This window comes from Anguilla rostrata, chromosome 12 (genome assembly GCF_018555375.3).
Source record: "Anguilla rostrata isolate EN2019 chromosome 12, ASM1855537v3, whole genome shotgun sequence".
NCBI lineage: Eukaryota > Metazoa > Chordata > Actinopteri > Anguilliformes > Anguillidae > Anguilla > Anguilla rostrata.
Window position 1 is genome coordinate 25183958 of NC_057944.1, and position 18629 is coordinate 25202586.

General features: G+C 46.8%; 2 protein-coding genes across 3 annotated transcripts; both read left to right on the forward strand.

Annotated features, from left to right (window-relative positions):
- Positions 1-247: 247 nt before the first annotated feature.
- On the forward strand, positions 248-11756 carry akt2 (v-akt murine thymoma viral oncogene homolog 2). Its single transcript, XM_064301941.1, has 14 exons — positions 248-732; positions 3563-3726; positions 4327-4455; positions 4928-5039; positions 5620-5770; positions 6091-6222; positions 7306-7371; positions 7567-7635; positions 7833-7955; positions 8233-8361; positions 8615-8829; positions 9415-9502; positions 9614-9716; positions 10039-11756. The coding sequence occupies exons 2-14, from the start codon at positions 3681-3683 to the stop codon at positions 10116-10118; spliced, it is 1443 nt and encodes a 480-aa protein (XP_064158011.1). The 5' UTR covers positions 248-732; positions 3563-3680; the 3' UTR covers positions 10119-11756.
- Positions 11757-12205: 449 nt separating this feature from the next.
- On the forward strand, positions 12206-18592 carry ccnp (cyclin P). Of its 2 annotated transcripts, XM_064301943.1 has the most exons (10): positions 12206-12379; positions 13123-13223; positions 14053-14178; positions 14377-14446; positions 14532-14692; positions 15412-15510; positions 16532-16687; positions 17167-17325; positions 17414-17592; positions 17826-18592. In XM_064301943.1, the coding sequence occupies exons 2-10, from the start codon at positions 13170-13172 to the stop codon at positions 18076-18078; spliced, it is 1257 nt and encodes a 418-aa protein (XP_064158013.1). In that variant the 5' UTR covers positions 12206-12379; positions 13123-13169; the 3' UTR covers positions 18079-18592. The 2 variants fall into 2 exon arrangements, with proteins under 2 accessions (XP_064158013.1, XP_064158012.1); XM_064301942.1 differs by lacking the exon at positions 12206-12379 and having other exon boundaries at positions 13066-13223.
- The last annotated feature ends 37 nt before the right edge of the window (positions 18593-18629 follow it).

The window sequence follows — 18629 nt, forward strand, 5'->3', positions numbered from 1 at the left end:
TGCACTAGCGCTTTCAATTACCAATAGTGATTGTTATATCAGAAGAATGTTCAGTTAAGAAAATTTAAGATAGATTTGTCATATAGCCTAGTTATAATTTTAGACTTTAAATGGTTACCGGTCTGCTAGTGCGCTAGCTTTTTTGATGTCTCTGATTCCCCCATCTATTTAGAACAGACGCAACTAAATAACAAAGTGAAGACCATAGACCATAAAAAAATGAAAATCTATGTGTGCATACACGTCATTTCCTGTTTGTGCTCGTGCAGAAAGCTATGCTATCGCGAGCTGTAAGGCCTGGTGCATTAAGAACAACATGGTATGGAGGTTGCAGGGAAAGAGGGGAAGATAACTAAAGAGAAAAACAAAAACAATAATAAAACGAGAACCAAAAAGTAGAAAACACAATCTCAAATCTAACGAATCTGGAAACAATAGAATAACAGTAAACAAGAACAGATAGCCAGCCACTTCTTGAGTTGACTAGCTATCCAGGTAGCAAGCTAGCTGGATAACATTAGCTAACATCAGCAAACACGCCGCTGGGACAGCAGACTGGAAAACAGACATAGTGGGCACTTGTTTGCTTTTAAACCACATTGTGAGTGCGGAGCATAGCAAGTACAGCAGTACAACCTCACGGGTTGAAACGGTGGACGGGGCTTCACATTGGCGCGTGCATGCGGTTCGGGTCTGCGTGCGTTCTCCATTTCGCCTTGTAAAACAGTTAAGGTAAGGGCACTGTGTTGCGGTTGACAATGTTTAGCTAACGACCTCCCAGCAATCGATTAGCGGTGGGCAGCTAATTTAGGTATTGTGACTGCTTTCAATATTTTACACATCAATATTTTAAGGCAAGTTAGCGACTCAACGGTCGTGTCCCATTATCTACTAGTAGATAGACCGAGAATAGTTCCGGTAGATAGCCTAATGGAAATGAATAAATTGCATCCCCATAGAAAATTCCTAGACGCCTAATCACGAATATTTTGCAAACCAATTTCACACAGCAAAAGTTGTTTGTTATTTGCACCACTATTGTGTTTAAGCCTGCTAACGTTAAGAAGTGTGAATGTAGCCGACATGCATGATTCAGGCATGATTTTCAACAAGCTAGTTAGCTAATTGTCGGTACTTTTCCGCGTTGATGTTGAAGTCAAATGTTCCCCTTCCACCCCCTCCCGTCGCCACTGTCCCAGTTACTTTCAACAGTAACCTTTGGCATAGGTGCAGAAATCGATTGGGTCACTGCTCTGACTGAAACAGTTTGCATACATGAAAATAGAATCGCATGTTTGGGGTAATGCAGCGTTTGTTTATCAGCTAACGTTATCGATCTACCTAATAATGCATGCTTTCAGTAAGATAACCTTCTCGCTATATTGCTTGAAATAGTAATACCTCTCCAACTCTGCTAGCTTGCTAACTAACATTATTTATTAACTTGGCTGACAGTTAAGTTTTTTAGCTACGAGCAAGCCTGCTAAAAGGTGGATTACGAGCCCATGTAGCTAAGGCCACGAAGAGCAACTAATTTCTGGATAGACGTTGGTAGCTATGGTTCTCGACATTGACAGAATCCATGTGAAGTTTGATCGACCTGAGTTAACATTATCTTTGATTTCTTGGGTAACCTCAGGACGTAAGTGCAGTCAGTGCTAATGTTGTGAATGTTACGTAGAGTGTTTAATGTTAGCTAACAAGGTAATGAATCTGAGATATTAATCCGTGACTTATAACGTTACCCGCAGTGATCTATTACGTTATATGTTAACTATCCGTGTAACTGTTAACTAGATGTTTATACTTTTTTCTATAATGTTATATGTTCAAACAGCGTCCCTTAGTTAATTCCCCACGTTGTTTACAATCTTAGCCCATAAAGCTATGGGCATTGTAAAGACAGTCAGTTTTTTTCGGTTGTATGACCGATTTGGACTGTATGATTGTAAATGGGACTTTAACTCCCGATAGCTGGCGACTGTACAAAGGCAGGCCGGCCGTGCGTGTGAGAGACCGAGACAGTTGGCAGTTTTGTTTGTTTAACAGTTGTATTGTTATAGTAGCCTACTTGCTGTAGATGTATACAACATTGTTGAATCATGAACCAGTCGTAAAACAATCAGTGTGTGAAAATATTATACCCTCGTCGATATAGCATTGTCAGTTGGCCTGTTATTTCAATAATGTGAACGTGAATGTATGGGATAAAGAAGTCGCTATCATCTGCTCCCATCCTTTGCCTAGACTCTGTTCATTCATCTTTCTTTCTTTAACTTATTGTGATAGTCTGACACCTGTATTTGGTTCTTGTACCCTGGGTATGGTGCAATGTGTATGTAATGTACAAATGGAGAATTATGAATGAATTATGATGCAAGTGAGCCAAAATTGAATTGAGTGTGGCATACAGGTATTATAATACAGTCATTGCTGCTGTTTTAAAAGTTGGGACCATATATTTGTTCTCCTTGAAGGTCCTTCAGCAACCTTGATCTTATTGGAACAGGATTAACATTGATTGATTTTGGGATCAATGAACAACTTGCTGAACTCTCCCTCCATCTTGTGTGATAGGGTGTTTCTTTGATGTTTGGTTTGGTTTCAGAGGGAAATATGGTAACATCCTCATTTTTGTTGTTACTGGACAGGTGTGTTGCAAAAAGGCTTTGTTCAGAGAGGTGGCCATTTCCTCTTCTCCTGTTTTTTTTCACGATCGCATCCAGCTTCCCCACGCATCCTCTCAGGTTGGGGTCGCTGCGGCAACGCAGACGCTCCCTCACGGCGGCCTGACCCTCGGCCTCGCCGCGGAGACGGGAGGCAGCTGCAGGCCTGCACAGGCCGGGCACGCAGCGCTCGCTCTTGAGCCGCTCGCCTCCGCACGCCACGCCACACGGCTGTCCAGACGTCCCACAGCTGGATGGGGGGACAGCAGCGAGGGGCCGGGGGGGACACATTATATCAAGCAGGGCCTGAAAAAAAAATTCAACATCTTTGAAATGTCTCCCTGGCCTTAGTTTGGTACAAATATTGGAAAAGATCAGTTCAATTTGAATTCAGCCTGTCGAGATAACATCAAAAGCGGTGATGATGTCACGCGTGAAGTCTTTGAAGCGTCCTCCGGATGAAAGGAACATTAATTGGTGATGTCTTCCTGGTATCCACAGGGTCTTTGTTAGTTTGTGACTCACCTATTTAAGTGAATCAGCAGGAGGTACACAAACACATTTTATTTTGTGAGAGTGCGGTCTAAAACTGATCTATTATCCGTGAAGAAATGTAACCGTTGATGAACACTCCTGCTGCTCCCTGTCTTTACTCATTTATTCACTCTCTCATTGGCATATCTCTCTGTACTTCACTTCCCTGTTTCTCTGAGTTATTCTAGTTTTATGATTTGTAGCTGGCTCAAGATGCTTACATTTGTTTTTTAAGTTGTACCAACAGCAGAAATGTCTTTCATGGAGATGTCCTAGGGTTTGTACACGCTTCTCTGACGGCAATGATCAGCTGTAGGTAACCGTTGTTTTTGGTCTGTGTCTGCACTTCTCTCTGTCCTTAGGTGTCGTAAAGCATTGTCGCCACTGACGACCATCAAAACCTCGCCCCCTTTCTTAGTGACTTTAACCCCCACCCCCACCCCCACCCCACCCTGACCCTCCCCACATCTCCGCCCCAGTATGAACGAAGTTAGCGTCGTAAGAGAGGGCTGGCTCCACAAGAGAGGTGAGGAAGATGTTGTAAGCCTCTCTTTTCTGTTTCTGTCTGTCCATCCCTTGATTGTGCAGCTATCATCAGGCTGATGCTTGTAGCTCTTGTCCTTGTACTTGTCCTCTAAAATAAAAATTCCAACTGTTGTGAATTCCCAGGCTTTCCCAGGCAAGTAAACTGTGCAAACTCTGGAAACCATGTGACGGGGAGTATTTTCAGTCAGAATATTTGTAAACTAAAATGGCCTCTGAAGATCTTTGAAAAACCCTCTTATTTTGCTGTTGAAATTTGATTGGAATCCCATGCAATGAAATAATCGTCATTGTTTATGTAATTGATTGGGGAATGATAAACAGCCATGCTGTTAAAACGTCACCATTTGGCCTGTGTCATATTACCCTGCACGTATTGCTTTAATGTTTGCCTGTGTGCACATTGCACTGTGCGCATATTACCCTGTGCTCATAATACTTCAAAGGGATGTAGGGCTGTACTTGAGTGTCCTTGAAAGGTATTTGCAGTGTTTTGCTGTAGAGTGATGCGGTGCCTTAATTACACGCCGCTGACCACACTCCTTTTCTGTACCTCCTGTCCGTCTGTCTTTCCTGTCTGTAGGTGAGTACATAAAGACCTGGCGGCCTCGATACTTTATCCTAAAGAGCGATGGCTCCTTCATCGGCTACAAAGAGAAGCCCGAGATGTCTGACCCCAGCCTGCCACCCCTCAACAACTTCTCTGTGGCAGGTCAGTTTCTCTGCAAGGAGATGACCGCTTGCAGTCCCCAGGCAGAACTGTTCAACAGGAACTGCCCGTACTGTTGTGCCGGAACAGCCCGTACCGTTGTGCCGGAACAGCCCGTACCGTTGTGCCGGAACAGCCCTTACAGTTCTGCAGGAACAGCCCGTACTGTTCTGCTGGAATAGCCCATACTGTTCAACAGGAACAGCCCGTACAGTTCTGCGGGAACAGCGTGTACTGTTCTGCCGCACATCAAAGTGTGATGGCAGCTCAGTGGGCCAGCGCTCCCCGTGCAGTTCACACTGAGCTGTTCCAGGTGTTACTGCGCACAGGCCGGCTGGCCACCAACACGGTTTCCTCTTGAGGCATTAATCTGCTTCTAGGACAACTGGCACTTGCTCAGACTGCTCAGCATTGGGTGTGTTATGTCCATATCTCTGATATGAATAACCACTCAACCCCCCCCCCCCCATTTCAGAGTGCCAGCTGATGAAGACTGAGAGGCCCCGGCCGAACACCTTCGTCATCCGCTGCTTACAGTGGACCACGGTCATCGAGCGCACTTTCCACGTGGACAGCAATGAGGAGAGGTGAGGAGGGGCGGGTGTGGACTGTGTGAAGGGGCCTGGGAAGGTGGGAGTCTTGACTGCACATCAGCGATGGGGGAAAGGGGGCATTCTCCTGGTTGCACCCTGGCTGTAATTTTCCCACCTATTTTTGTGAAGGTCCCCCCCCCCCCCCCAGTTACACAAGCACACTGTAACTATAGGGTTACACAACCCTACAAAAGATGGGTCTCTCCGTCTGCCGCATAATAAAATGGCCTCACTGTCCTTATTTACACAACCACACAACTGCGCATTGTGATGCAAATTTTACCCCACCACACATTTCCTTGGTCCTGATGAACACTCTGTCTCCCGTTTTCTCTTTATCTATGTCCCTCTATCTGTTTCTGCTTTATCCCATTATCTGTATGCATCCCTTCTCTGTGACATCATCTGTCCTTAAATCTCGTCTCTCTCGCTGTCTATTTCTCTCTCTGTCCATGTCTTTCTCTTTCCCTCACACTCTGTGTCATGTTTCTTCTCTCCTCACCTTTCTTTTTCTCTTTCCCGCCCAACTTTTTTGAACCGTTCTTTCCCCTCGCCCTCTGCGTCTGTGTCTCAGGGAGGAGTGGATGCGGACGATCCAGGCGGTGGCGAACGGGCTGAAGACGCGGGAGGAGGAGGAGCCCATGGACATTAAATTCGGCTCTCCCAGCGACTGCAGCGGCATGGAGGAGATGGAGGTGGCCATGTCCAAGTCTCGCTCCAAAGTGGTGAGTGTCTGCAGTGCCCCTTCAGCCCGCCTGTCTCTATCCACCACATGATTTCTACTGTTTCCATTGGCCTTCCAACACTGCCTCTGCTCATTGGCTCCCCAGCCCTTTTTCGGCTCATAGGCTGTCTGATTCGGTATTGGTGATTGATCCTCCTGTTAGGTCTCTGCTCATTGGCTTCCCAGCGCTGCTTGCTCATGTGCTTAATAGCAGTGTCTCCGTTCATTGGCTCTCCGGTTCTGTCTTGCTTCTTGGATGTCCAGTTAGGTCTCTGTTCATTGGCTGTAGTTGCTCAGCCCTGCCTCTGCTCTCCCTCTCAGACGATGAGTGACTTTGACTACCTGAAGCTCCTGGGGAAAGGAACCTTTGGGAAGGTGATCCTGGTGAAGGAGAAGGCCACGGGGATGTACTACGCCATGAAGATCCTGCGCAAGGAGGTCATCATCGCTAAGGTCGGTCTTCTCTCCCCAGCCTCTGTGCTGTGATCGGCGCTCCCTGCCCCCGTCTCTGCTGTACAAGCATTACCTGAGAATGTTCCGGAACTTTACCATGTGAACAAGAGCCAGAATCGGCATTCTGGATAAATTGCTCTGAAAATTTTCCTGCTCAAGACTGGGTGACATTTCATGAACAAAGTCATAACATTACCTAATCAAGCGCACAGAACTTGACTTGTTCACTACTTGACTTAAATCCAGCTTTGTTGTTTCTTCCTCCTTCAGAAAATAAGGAGCTAGATTGCCGGGGAAGCTGATACTGCAGTGTTTCGTGTTCCATGTCTGAACGCAGCTATAGGTTAGCTGCTTAGTGGCATTTACTTTTGCTTGCACTACTAATTGTCGTTATGGTCAGTTAACCTTGCCATCTATTGATTATAAATAAGGGACTCTGATGATCTCCACTTCTGCAAGTTGCTCTGGATGAAAGCCTCTTACCCTTTCTGCATAAAGATTATAAGAAGCTGTCTTTATTGTTTAGCTAGTCATGAAAGACAGAAGGAGGCATCTAACCTGGGGAGACGGTCTGCATTTACTTTTAAAGGGGACATGAGACACTTGGCAATATGACTCTGGGCCATTTGCTTTTTACCTTAGATAAGCTATGGCCCTGCATTCAAATCTGATATTGACCCGTGTTTGCTAAAGTGTGCTTTTTTTGTGGTTACTAGCCCTAGGGCCAACCGTCTGGGTGCGAGCTCGGTTGTGATTGCTGACTTTCAGTGAGCTCAAAGATGAATCGTGCAGCAGAACAAAACGGAGAACTGCTTTTATATTGCCCTGGGATGCTCAAATGAGAATTACCGCACAAAGCTTATTCACTTTCACAGTCCACAACTACTGCGCTGCCGGCTGGCTGCTCTGACACGGCACCTGTGGTTGTCCTCCTTCATGTGACCTGACTTAGTACGTGGTCACTGCAGGCCCATGGCACGTCCCACAGGTGGACTCAGAGCATTTCAGAGCAGCCAGCCCCGGCTGTCTCTGGCGTGCACGTCCTCAGGCGTGACCGCGTGTGACACGCGTGTTTTTCCGCAGGACGAGGTGGCGCACACGGTGACAGAGAGCAGAGTCCTGCAGAACACGAGACACCCCTTCCTCACTGTGAGTACCGCGCGCACGTTTGAGTTAAACACGCACACTCACACATGCGTGCTCACTCTCTCTCACGCCTTCTCTCTCACAGCTCACACACACGCACAATCTGTGAGAATGGTAAAAGTAAAATCTGTTTTCTTTGCTTGGTATATTGTGGTCATCTCCATTGAACATATATCTCTCTCTCTCTCTGCGGTGCAGACATTAAAGTACGCCTTCCAAACACACGACCGGCTGTGTTTTGTGATGGAGTATGCCAACGGAGGGGAGGTGAGTGCGCCCTTACACATGCACCCCGTGTGGACATTTTGAGTGCCCTCTCAAGACACATCTGCATTGATTGCAGAGCTATAGGTGTACCAGTTGTTCTGCCTCAGTATTGTCAGTAGTTAAAAATTCCACCCCCCCAACATTTTCCTCTTCCCCGCCTCCCTCGTTCTCTGTGCCTCGTTTGCCGTGCTCTGTAGCTGTTCTTCCACCTCTCCCGCGAACGCGTGTTCACGGAGGACCGCGCTCGCTTCTACGGCGCCGAGATCGTCTCCGCACTGGAGTACCTGCACTCACGGGACGTGGTCTACAGGGACCTCAAGGTGAGGTAGCGGGCTGGTCCTTCAATGGAAATGCTGCTTGTGTGTGTGTGTGTGTGTGTGTGGGTGCACAGGTCTACGAGAGGCGTGTGTGTCTGCGGGAGATCCGGTGCGTGTGTTTGTGGGCGCATGTGTGCGCGTGCATGTCAGCGAATGTCTGTGAGAGTTCCTTTGTTGGGCTTCGGAGTGTGTGTGCGCATGTGTGTGTTCGCGCACGCACCGTGGTCGTGAGGATGTCATCGGGTGATTGAAAGTATTTTCTTTTCCTGGTGTCGATCAGCTGGAGAACCTCCTGTTGGACAAGGACGGCCACATAAAGATCACAGACTTTGGCCTGTGCAAGGAGGGCATCACGGATGGGGCCACCATGAAAACCTTCTGTGGCACTCCTGAGTACCTGGCACCCGAGGTAAAAACCCAAAAGCAGCCGTACAGGCTGCTGTGCAGACCCAGTCGAGCCTTGTTGCATTGTGAATGGGCAGTCTTTCACGCTAAAAGGACCTTGTTTGGACCTGTTTACTTTAGTCGTTTGCGGTACATCTTTCAGCCCCAAACGTAGATATTGTTCGGATAGGAAATTCCCTTGGTCCGGTGTTCCAGGTTTAAATCAAAAGCTAGTGACTCTTATCCATTTTGATTCTCCTCTCTTAACCTCCCCCCAGGTGCTGGAGGATAATGACTATGGGCGGGCGGTGGACTGGTGGGGGCTGGGCGTGGTCATGTACGAGATGATGTGCGGCCGGCTGCCCTTCTACAACCAGGACCACGAGCGGCTGTTCGAGCTCATCCTGATGGAGGAGATCCGCTTCCCCCGAAACCTGTCCCCAGAGGCCAAGGCCCTGCTGGCCGGCCTGCTCAAGAAGGACCCCAAACAGAGGTGAGGGGCCCAGGGGGGCACCAAACAGGTGAGGGGCCAGGGGAGGCTCCAAACAGGTGAGGGGCCAAGGTGGGCACCAAAACAGGTGAAGGGCCAAGGTGGGCACCAAAACAGGTGAGGGGCCAAGGTGGGCACCAAACAGGTGAGGGGCCAAGGTGGGCACCAAACGGGTGCGGGGCCAAGGTGGGCACCAAACAGGTGAGGGGCCAAGGTGGGAACCAAAACAGGTGAGGGGCCAAGGTGGGCACCAAAACAGAGGTGAGGGTTCAGGGCTTGTGGTACTTCCGGGGTGCGGATCAGTTCAGTCAGTTTAGGTATTGAACTGAAACTGAACTTGTGACTCAGAAACTGCCCTTTATGTTATACGAATTGGAATCTGAGTTCCTTTTAGACCCCAGCTCTGATTCTGGTACACCTTATTTGTGTGTGCGTGTGCATGTTTAATTTAGCAGTTTTACTTTGCCTATTTAAGCTTTATGAGACCTGACAAGTGAAGCCCAATCCTGTCAGAGAAGAATTAAGAAAGTGATGGATAGTGACAGTTCTTAAGGTTCTGACTAATGGTGGTGCGTGTGGTCCTTGCAGGCTGGGAGGCGGGCCTGATGATGCCAAAGACGTGATGTCCCACAAGTTCTTCACCTCCATCAACTGGCAGGACGTCCTGCAGAGAAAGGTATGAATATGGGGGGAAAGGTGGTGGGGTGAGGGGAGGCTGGAACTTTAAATAAGTGGGTACCTCGGGAGATCTGGTACCCCTTGTAACCTCCAGCAACCCTGCCCACAGTTGGTCCCGCCCTTCAAGCCCCAGGTGACGTCCGAGACGGACACGCGCTACTTTGATGACGAATTCACGGCACAGACCATCACCGTTACGCCCCCGGACAAGTGTGAGTACGATCTGATTCTCCAGGGGCGCCCTTTAACCCCAACAGCTGACCCCAGGTCAGCTCATCCCTTCTCCAGCGGAACCTCAGCTCTCCGGTGTGAAGTACGAGTGCTAACCCATGATCAGCTCTTTTGGGTTTGTTTTATGCAGGGTCCTCCTTAATAGCCTGTGCTTGTCTTGTGGGGTTTTTGTTGGTTTGTGGGAACACTACACAGTGTCTCTTCTGGGACTGAGAGTAGTGAGGGGTGAGTAAGCTGTATCTGACTTGTGTGTGAGTGTGAGGTACCACTGTGCTAAAGTTGTGTGTAATGGTTGTGTTACAGATGACAGCCTGGATTGTGAAGACCCAGATCAACGCACACATTTCCCACAATTCTCCTACTCTGCCAGCATACGGGAGTGATGCTCGCATGCACTCTCTCTCTCTCTCTCTCTCTCTCTCACCTCTGCTTTCACTCTCCACATCTTTCTGTCTCTCTCTCTCTCTCTCTCACTCTCTCACTCTCACTCTTGTTCACGCTCACTTTCTTCCTTTCTCTCGCTACACACGCTCATTGTGGTGGAATGGTCTTAGCAGCTCCCTCTCTTACACCAGCACACCAGCAGAGATGAAAAATAAGAGTCCGAAAATAGACGCACAGACACGGGCAGACGGACGGACAGACAACTGACCTCAGCGGGAGCAAAGTGCCTTGACTGGCAGCTGTCACTCAGACCTGCCCCGCCCACAGCCTGCCTGCCTGCTTCGCCCACCACACTACACTGCAGCACAGTCACACAGCAGTCCTCTGCCTGGAAGGAGAAGAAAAAAACAAAAAACTAACCAAAAACTTTTCTTCTTTTTTTTTTTTTTTTAAAGAGAAAATCAACTCCAAAAAACAGCATTTTTAAACCTTTTTTCCCCACATGATTGTTACGGTTTTAAAAGCCATATTTCAGCAGTTTTTACAAGTGCTCTTTCTGGGACTAGCTGTTACCAATAGTATAGAACTGTTCCTATGGGCGCAAGGGAGTCGGGACGATTCTGGGAGCAGATTGGCCATTTCTCTTCCCACTCTATGTGCGTTTGTTCATCTGCTGGATGTATACATCTGAAAATTGTGTGTATGTGTGTCTGACAGTTGTGTACATCTGAAAACGTGTGTGTTTTGCTTATGTAACGTGGGGGAACCGGGGGGGGGGGGGGGAGACGCTAAACACAAGAGACATGAAGAAATTTGAGCTTTAAACGAAACAAACTCTGGGGAGAGCTGTGTCCTAGCGGAAATACCCTCAGGGCTCGCTAAAGAAGCAAAACCAGGGAGCTCTCAAGTCTTCAGTCTGAAGGGGGTGGAAACATGCATTCAAGAGGCCCACACGTCTGAGGGTTGCTACTGTTCTGAAGCATAAATGTTGTAATAATTTGTCAATCATGCTTTCAGTTGTACGCGCAGTCTGCGGGGGGGGGGGGGGGTGGTATCAGTCTTCAAAAGGTTTTGTAAGAAATTTTAATATCTCAACTGAGGTAAGCCTGCCTGTCACTAGGCTCATGAACTAGTTTGTTTTATATTGAAACACTGACTGACACAGCAAGGGGTTGGCACTTAATAAGAGGAGCTCTACATCTGTTTAATCCGATGGAAAGGATTTCATTTTTTTCGCCCTTCGAGCATTTTTCATTTCGTCTGCTGCAACGTTGGGAAGTGGTCAGTGGGGGGCGCCAGTAGCCGGGTGGACGGATGGATTTGCACTGGAGTCCCAGGGTGAGCCATCTCTCAAAGCCCTGCTTGGGCACCTGGACAACTGTATGTTCACTGAGCTGCACACCTGCCTGTCGTTAGGAGACGGGCCTGCAGGTGATGCAGTGTGCTATATGTGATGAGGGTTGTGTTCAGTTACGCCTTTTAAAAGATATAATTATCATCACATTTTTTTGTTTTATGTTGTCCATTTTGTTTTGCTTTGATTTTGTTTCTCTCCCTGTCCATCCCCCTATCCCTTGAAACTTTGGAAGACTAATTTAGTCTCATTAAAATATATAAAAAATATATTTGTGAAAATATTTTTGTTGCCTTTTTTTCATTATTTCATTTAATCATTTTCAACATTGCATTGTAAAGTTTGTTCAAAACGCTGGTGTGCATGTACTTGGGGTTTACTTTTTGTGTACACCGTATACTGTAATTGTTCCAGACCTGTAATGTCAGGACCGATCACAGACTCGTGCACAATGTAAGCGGAGAAAGGATGAAACGGTCACCAGCACAGTAACACCACCACCCACTTCTCAGGACTCTTCTGCCACCTGCCTTGTCCTGTCTTTTGCCACTGTAATGAAATGGACAGGAAGGCATGACCTCTGAAATTCGTGATTTTACAACCAGCCATTTCTTTATTTTTTATTTTTTTGCTGGAGCAAGCCTGGGATCTTCCTCAGGATTGGATCTAAGAACTGCACGCGCGGGCGCAAATGTGTTTCGATTTTTTCCCCCACATTTCATTTCCTTCAGACAAAAGAATTTCCGCTAGGGGGCGACTAGGCCTTGCATATTACATAACCAAGTATCCGCTCAGCGCGTATGCCTTTTTATGAATGTGAATCAACCGAAGGCCTCGAACTTTTCCTGGGGTCCCCCTCGTTTTCTCATGCTTCACACCAAACCTGGAATCTGACAACTAATGAAAGTATGGACCGAATGATGGCAACTCACAAGCACGTAAAGAGATGTATAAAAAGTTTGTACCAATAGCCTAATGCAATGGCTGGAATGACTGAATCGTTTGTCAGAAATGGAACTATTGGTTTTTAAAATGTTACATGTAGCTTTGCGGTTTCTGGGGCCTCTGTATTTTGAATGTGACAACCAGCAGTCACGAATGTGATTTTGCTCTCAGTAGCATGAATGGACCTAGATTAATAGCTTCTGATTTGGGCGGGGGAGTGAAATAGATTTTTGTCTAGGAGCAAATATTTCTCTGGCAGGTCGATGAACTTGTTACAGGATATCAGTTATTTAATTGATTGTCATAGTTATTAGACCTAGCCTACTATTATTGTTGAAATTATTAACCTATTAGAAATCTGCTAGTAAAATATCTGATTACTGAAACGTCTCTGGCTCTTAATCTTATGTGTGAGATTTTTCACTTGACCCGAAGGCTAATTACTGTCGATGTCAATACCATCTTTATATAAATGACAAACACTGAAACTATAGCATACGTTAGCTACATGGCAGTTAAAATAATCCTAGACTAAACAAAACATAAGTAGGCTTATTCATGCTGTCCTGAGTTTTGGTCCCAATCGCCGACCGTACAGATCAAGTATGGCCACCCTCTAATCAATTAACCAGGTGTGTTTATTAGCTGCCACTTAGGCAACTGTTTCAACTTTTAATCTCTTTGCCACTGGACCGTGCCTGGAGGAGCTTTGGCCGCCGCATTAAATCGCCTCCCCCCCGTTTGAATCGCCATGACCCAAACCGGTTTCTGCGATTCCAGGCCACTATTGGACCTACACAAGAAGGTGAGCTTGACGTTCTGCTTTTAACATCAAGACCAACAGAAATTCATTTAGATATCCTTGGAGCTGTTGCACAGATAGTAGGCTAATTGCATCAAAAAGAAAGAAAAAATTCTGAAAAACCTCACACATGTAGGCCTACCGGGTAGCCCAATTTGATAAAAAAGCAATCAACCAAAATTTCTTAAACTGCCAGTGTTATTTGAAGATATTAAAGGCGTTTTCTGTTCACATTTTTCTATTGACGTCCTTTTTTGTAGTTTAAAAAAAAAACCTTGGCTAGACTTCCGAAACCCTTTATTTAAATGATCGCTTCCATTGACCATCGTACTGTCGCGAAGTCTAAATAAAGTGATTAGGTGTAATTGTTGACAATTCGAAGATTTCGTCCACGTAGTTTAAACGCTATTACACTTGATTTACCCTTCAGGAATGTCATTCCAGTGGCCTCAAAAACCTTGAGGGTCTTGCACTGTATTCAGGAATGCCATCAGACGTTTGACTGCTTATCCATAGCCTTAAGAATTGTTCTTGTGAAAAACTAATTGATAGTGAAAGTTCTGGTGTATTTTCCCCCATACGTTTTATTGACCTCCTGCTTCCCAGCATTTTCCAGGAGTTGGTTGTCTTTTAAAAGGTTTGGAAATGATTTCCCAACATTTATTTTATTCTTTGCTCTTTATTTTTTTATTTATTGTGTGACAACCTGTGTGCTATAGAAAAATAAAGACTGACTGACTGTCTGAGGAACCTGTCCCTGCTGCATTGCATCCATGCAGCAGAGGGCCGGTGCTAATATGCGAGCGATCGGGCTCTTGCGTGTTGCATGCAGGCAGAGGAGAGGCGCGCGCCCCTGCGGACCTGGGCCAATACCCGCGGGCCCAAGGAGAGGCGGTCACTGGCCGAGAGCGAGGAGCCCAGGGGGCCGCACTGCAAGACCGCGCCCGAGTGCAGATGGGTACAGCAGTCCCCCCGCCTCCCCTTTTGCGCTTCTGCGCAGTCAGGCTTTCCTTCAGATCGTTTACCCAACAACCCTCCTCCCTCCTAGTCACTGATACGCTGGTCCTATTCACTTCTCCCTTTTTTGGTCATTATCTCAGTAAAGGAACCAAGGGATTTCTGTGAGTAAATGACCATTGTGTGTGTGTGTGTGTAGGCAAGGAGGATGCCGGTTTCGGCAGAAGATGGTATCGTTATGGGCTATGCAGAGCAGAACGGCTCTACAGGTACGGGTTGGAATCGCTGCCCTCCGTGCGGCTGTCCCGTCGCAGGTTTGTGGTTCCTGGTTGGTTGACTTGCTCATCTGCGCAGACGGGCGTGAGGAGGAGGTCTTGCTGCAGTGTCTGCACGGCCTGCCGGGGCTGCGTGTGCTGGTGCCAGGGCTGTTGCGCAGAGAGATGGAGCTCACCATGGAAACGCTGGGCCTCGTCCATGACAGGACCTATGCCTGGGACATCTTCTCAGACATGATGGTGAGGAACTGAGGGGAGATTCTGACAGCTGTACATGTGAAGGTCCAGTGAATGGTTGTGCAATCAACTATACTTTTATTATACCTAAAGAACCGAAGAAAACAAATACTATGATATCAAGGCTATTTTATTCAGTTGATTTGTCATTAAAAAAAAAAAAAAAAAAAAAAATTATCCTGAAGGCAAAACCATTTGTATACTGCCCACTTAAACTACTATTTGTAGTGCGACCATTTAGTGGACTACATGTAGTGAATATCTATACAAACTGGGCATGTCAGACCTCCTGCTCTCATCTTTTTAGAAACTACTTACTTTGCATCAAAGAAATGCTATTATTTCCCTGTTTATAAGTGTGGAAAGTGCATCTCATGGCTTAAAGTTTTAAATGCAAGAACATGAGTGCACAAGGTCTTTAAAATTGAACCTGTAAATCTGGGCCACATCTGCTGTTTTGTGGTTTGATTCAGCACTAAGATTTTGAGGTCATTGAGTGCTGGCTTCCACATGCATTTTCCGAGACCTGCAGACTGAAAGGAAACCACAAAAACACGATGGACTGCAGCTATCATTTCATTTTTGTTTTTATTTAAAAAAAATTTTTGTTTTTGTGCTTGTTGAGGCCCATCAAAGAAAAGGAAAACCAGTCGTTCATTACTCGGAGATCATGGTTGTATTGCAGACCGCTTTAATGATGTCTTTTCTGCCTTTGTTCTCAGAGATCTCAGTTGCATTACACCTTTCCGTGCATGGAGCTGCCCCGCCCGTTCACCGATGCTGCTCGTGCCATCGTGGTGGACTGGCTGATCCAGGTCCATGTGAGTGCTGCTCCTGCTTCCTTCGGCACCAGTCACCCTTTTTAAACCTGGGCCTAGGGGTCTCCTTGTGTGTGCCAGTTTCCAACAGTACTAGGAAGTAATTTTGGTCCTTTAATTTAACAGTTGATCTTATTGTTTATCCTGTTAATATCACAAACTGATTTATGTTAAAAGATTCTAAATTTTCACGACTCATCAACTGTTTCTTTTTAGTGTGTGGTTGAAAATTATTTATTTTGAGAGGTCACATCTGGAACTTAGCCATTTGTGGAATACGAACAGCTCAAAGCACACTGCAATGACTCGCCTGTATTTAAGTGTAAGGGATGAAAAACAATGGAAGAACTTTCACATTTTCCAAGACTAATTGCTCAAGAGGGGTAAAAAACTGTACAGGAAGTAAGGTGTAAGTTTGCAATCCCATGGATGCTTGCAAATATGTACAAATGATATGGGGGATGCAATGGTTTAGTTAATGGAAATGGGTTCAAAATGGTGGTTGTACATTCTTGCATACAAGTGGACAAATCTGCTGTATAATAGTCAGTGTTTTACAAGGCAGGTGAAGTATATAGGCTACAAGTTACTAGTGTTGCATCATAAACCAAAAACCTGTCCATCCTGTGAATTTCCTGCAAAATCCTTTTCTGCATTTGGGCTGTTCAGACCTAGGTGGGGTAACATAGTTCTTAGATGACTGTCGTTTTCTGGATTTCTATTTCTACACCACATATACACACACATGTATGTATGTATGTATACACCACCGGCAGATAAGAGTGCAGTAAAATGTTTTGAAATGTTTAAAATGTTCTGACTGTGTAAATGATCAGAAATGTTCAGAAAGTGCAGAGGTTGACGTGAAATCCAGAAGTGGATATTACCTTGGAAGGGGGTCCCCTGGTGTAGCTGTAGTAGCTCTTATTAGGAGACTGAGTCCGCTACAGAAGAGGGTACGGCTGCAGCCAGTGCCCCTGTGCTGTGGTCACACCCTTCCCTCTGCCCCAACCCCCCCCAACAGGAGATGTTCAACTTCTCAGAGGAGACTCTCTACCTGACCGTGCACCTGCTGAACCGTGCCATGCGCCAGATCAAGGTGTCCATTTCCAACTTGCAGCTGCTGGGCATGGTCTGCCTCTTCCTGGCCGGCAAGAAGGAGGAGTGCCTGTTGCCGGAGGTACTGTGCTGCAGGCGTCTCAAACTCCAGTGCTGGAGAGCCACAGTGTGCATTTCAGAACGTAGCCGCAGACTGAAGAGTCCACACCTGGTCTACACTGGCTGCCAAGTGAAAGGGAAGCTCAAACACCTGCAGCCACTGTGGCCCTCTGTGGTCCTAGTTTTGTGCAAGGGAATTTAGTTCTAAATCAAAATGTAAATTTCAGATGAGTAAAATTAGCTTTCAGATGACTAGATGTTATGACCAGACTGGTGTGGAAAGCGTTATTTTTCATCCAAAGGAAAGAGGCTGGGGGACACAGAGAACAGATTTAACTTGTTATTGCAGTTGAAAATGGACTGCAAGCAAGTTTCCTGGTTTACGGCAACACTCCCGCAGCAACCCACATATTGCAGCCACACAATCGCCTCTTAGAAGCTGCACATAGTCCAGCCTACTGGCTTCACCCTTGGCTCTGTCTGTCTCTGCCCCCCTCTCAGATCTCTGAGCTGTGTTTCCTGATGGACAACAGTTACAGCAAGCGGCAGCTGCTTCGCATGGAGCGGCGTGTCCTGTGTGAGCTCGACTTTGAGCTGTCCCACTGTCCCCCCTTGCACTTCCTGCTTCTAACGGCCTCCATCGCCCACTGCAGTGACAAGGTCAGGGGGCCTCGCCTGTGCTACGCTCCTCTGGTGGCAGGACCTCGACCGTTCCCACTCAACCCTAACCTCGTCTATCTCTGTCCAGGTGGTGTGGATGGCCCGCTACCTGCTGGAGTTGTCGCTGCTGGAGAACCAGTGTGTTGTGTTCCAGCCTGTGCAGCTGGCCAGTGCTGCGCTCTGCCTGGCCAGGTTGGTACTACAGGAGGCACACAGTCCTGAAAGTGAGACAGCATGGTGTATTGCCACCAGCCTCCACATCTGCAGGTAACTGGGTAGGCAGTATTACCCAACCTTAATGACAATTGTTTGGAATCCCATAATGGGTGGAGGTTCTATGTCCTTTCTGATTTATTTTTTTGAAAGCAATTCTTGATTTTGGCTCCACTCGTTTTGGGGTTTATGAAACCTCTCGCTGCTGACCACTTTCTAGCCCTGGTCCTTGTGTAAGATTACCAGGTTTTTTTTGGGTTCTAACACCACCACATCCCCCATCGCAGCGAACCCATGCTCCAGCGAATCATGCACATCCTGGCCGTGACGGCATCTGGGGCGCAGGAACGGGAGACCCGTGCCACCTTTGTGAAGTTCTCGACTGCCAAGACCCTGCAAGTCAGTGGCCACCCCGGCCTGCAGAGTGCCCCTTACCTGCTGGGCCCTGGCGGAGCCCCGGTCAGGCCCCAGGTCCGGGAGGGGCCCCTGAAAGGCATGCGGGCCGGAGAGACGGGCCATTACATGCGAACGCATACCTGAGTGAGAATCAGCACTGGAGCATCGCCTACCTCCTAGCTCTCCACACTGCACAGTAAGAGCCAATCAAAACCAGGGCACATTGCAGTGTCGGTAAAATGCCTATGCCCTCCCAGCTCTTATGCCCCTCCCCCAGCTATTCATTTTGATGAGATGAATATTCAGGACATTTCATAGTGGAATGATGAATGATGGTTCTTACTGCAATTACTCATTCCTTATAGTTGCCCCAATAATTTTTATAGAAGAAAATGAATTGTATTAAGTTTGTCTTGATGTCTTTGTAGTTTATTTTAGTGTTCCAAAAACAAGAATATTCTGCCACAAATCTCAGGCCTGTAATGTGAATGGTCAACTGCCATCAGTGGCTGAATACCGGTTAAAGAGAAGTGATGTGTCCACTTTATTAAAGCACTTTGAAACATTTAAGTGTTTCTGCATGTCGGCTTGTCTTGGGGTTTTGAAGCAAACTTTTAATTATGTAAAAATAAAAAAAATTGTCATGTCTGATGCAAAACTGTAAAAGTGACCTTTTTTTCCTAAGCTTCTATTCC

What these genes read in the sequence shown, in the direction of transcription:
- akt2 (XM_064301941.1), top strand. Translation starts at nt 3,681, where the DNA reads ATGAACGAAGTTAGCGTCGTAAGAGAGGGCTGGCTCCACAAGAGAG. An exon ending in TGGTCTACAGGGACCTCAAG is followed by an intron (nt 7,956 to 8,232) that starts GTGAGGTAGCGG and finishes GGTGTCGATCAG; the next exon opens with CTGGAGAACCTCCTGTTGGA. An exon ending in CGTTACGCCCCCGGACAAGT is followed by an intron (nt 9,717 to 10,038) that starts GTGAGTACGATC and finishes GTTGTGTTACAG; the next exon opens with ATGACAGCCTGGATTGTGAA.
- ccnp (XM_064301943.1), top strand. Translation starts at nt 13,170, where the DNA reads ATGACCCAAACCGGTTTCTGCGATTCCAGGCCACTATTGGACCTACAC. An exon ending in AGAGCAGAACGGCTCTACAG is followed by an intron (nt 14,447 to 14,531) that starts GTACGGGTTGGA and finishes TCATCTGCGCAG; the next exon opens with ACGGGCGTGAGGAGGAGGTC. An exon ending in TCGCCCACTGCAGTGACAAG is followed by an intron (nt 17,326 to 17,413) that starts GTCAGGGGGCCT and finishes ATCTCTGTCCAG; the next exon opens with GTGGTGTGGATGGCCCGCTA.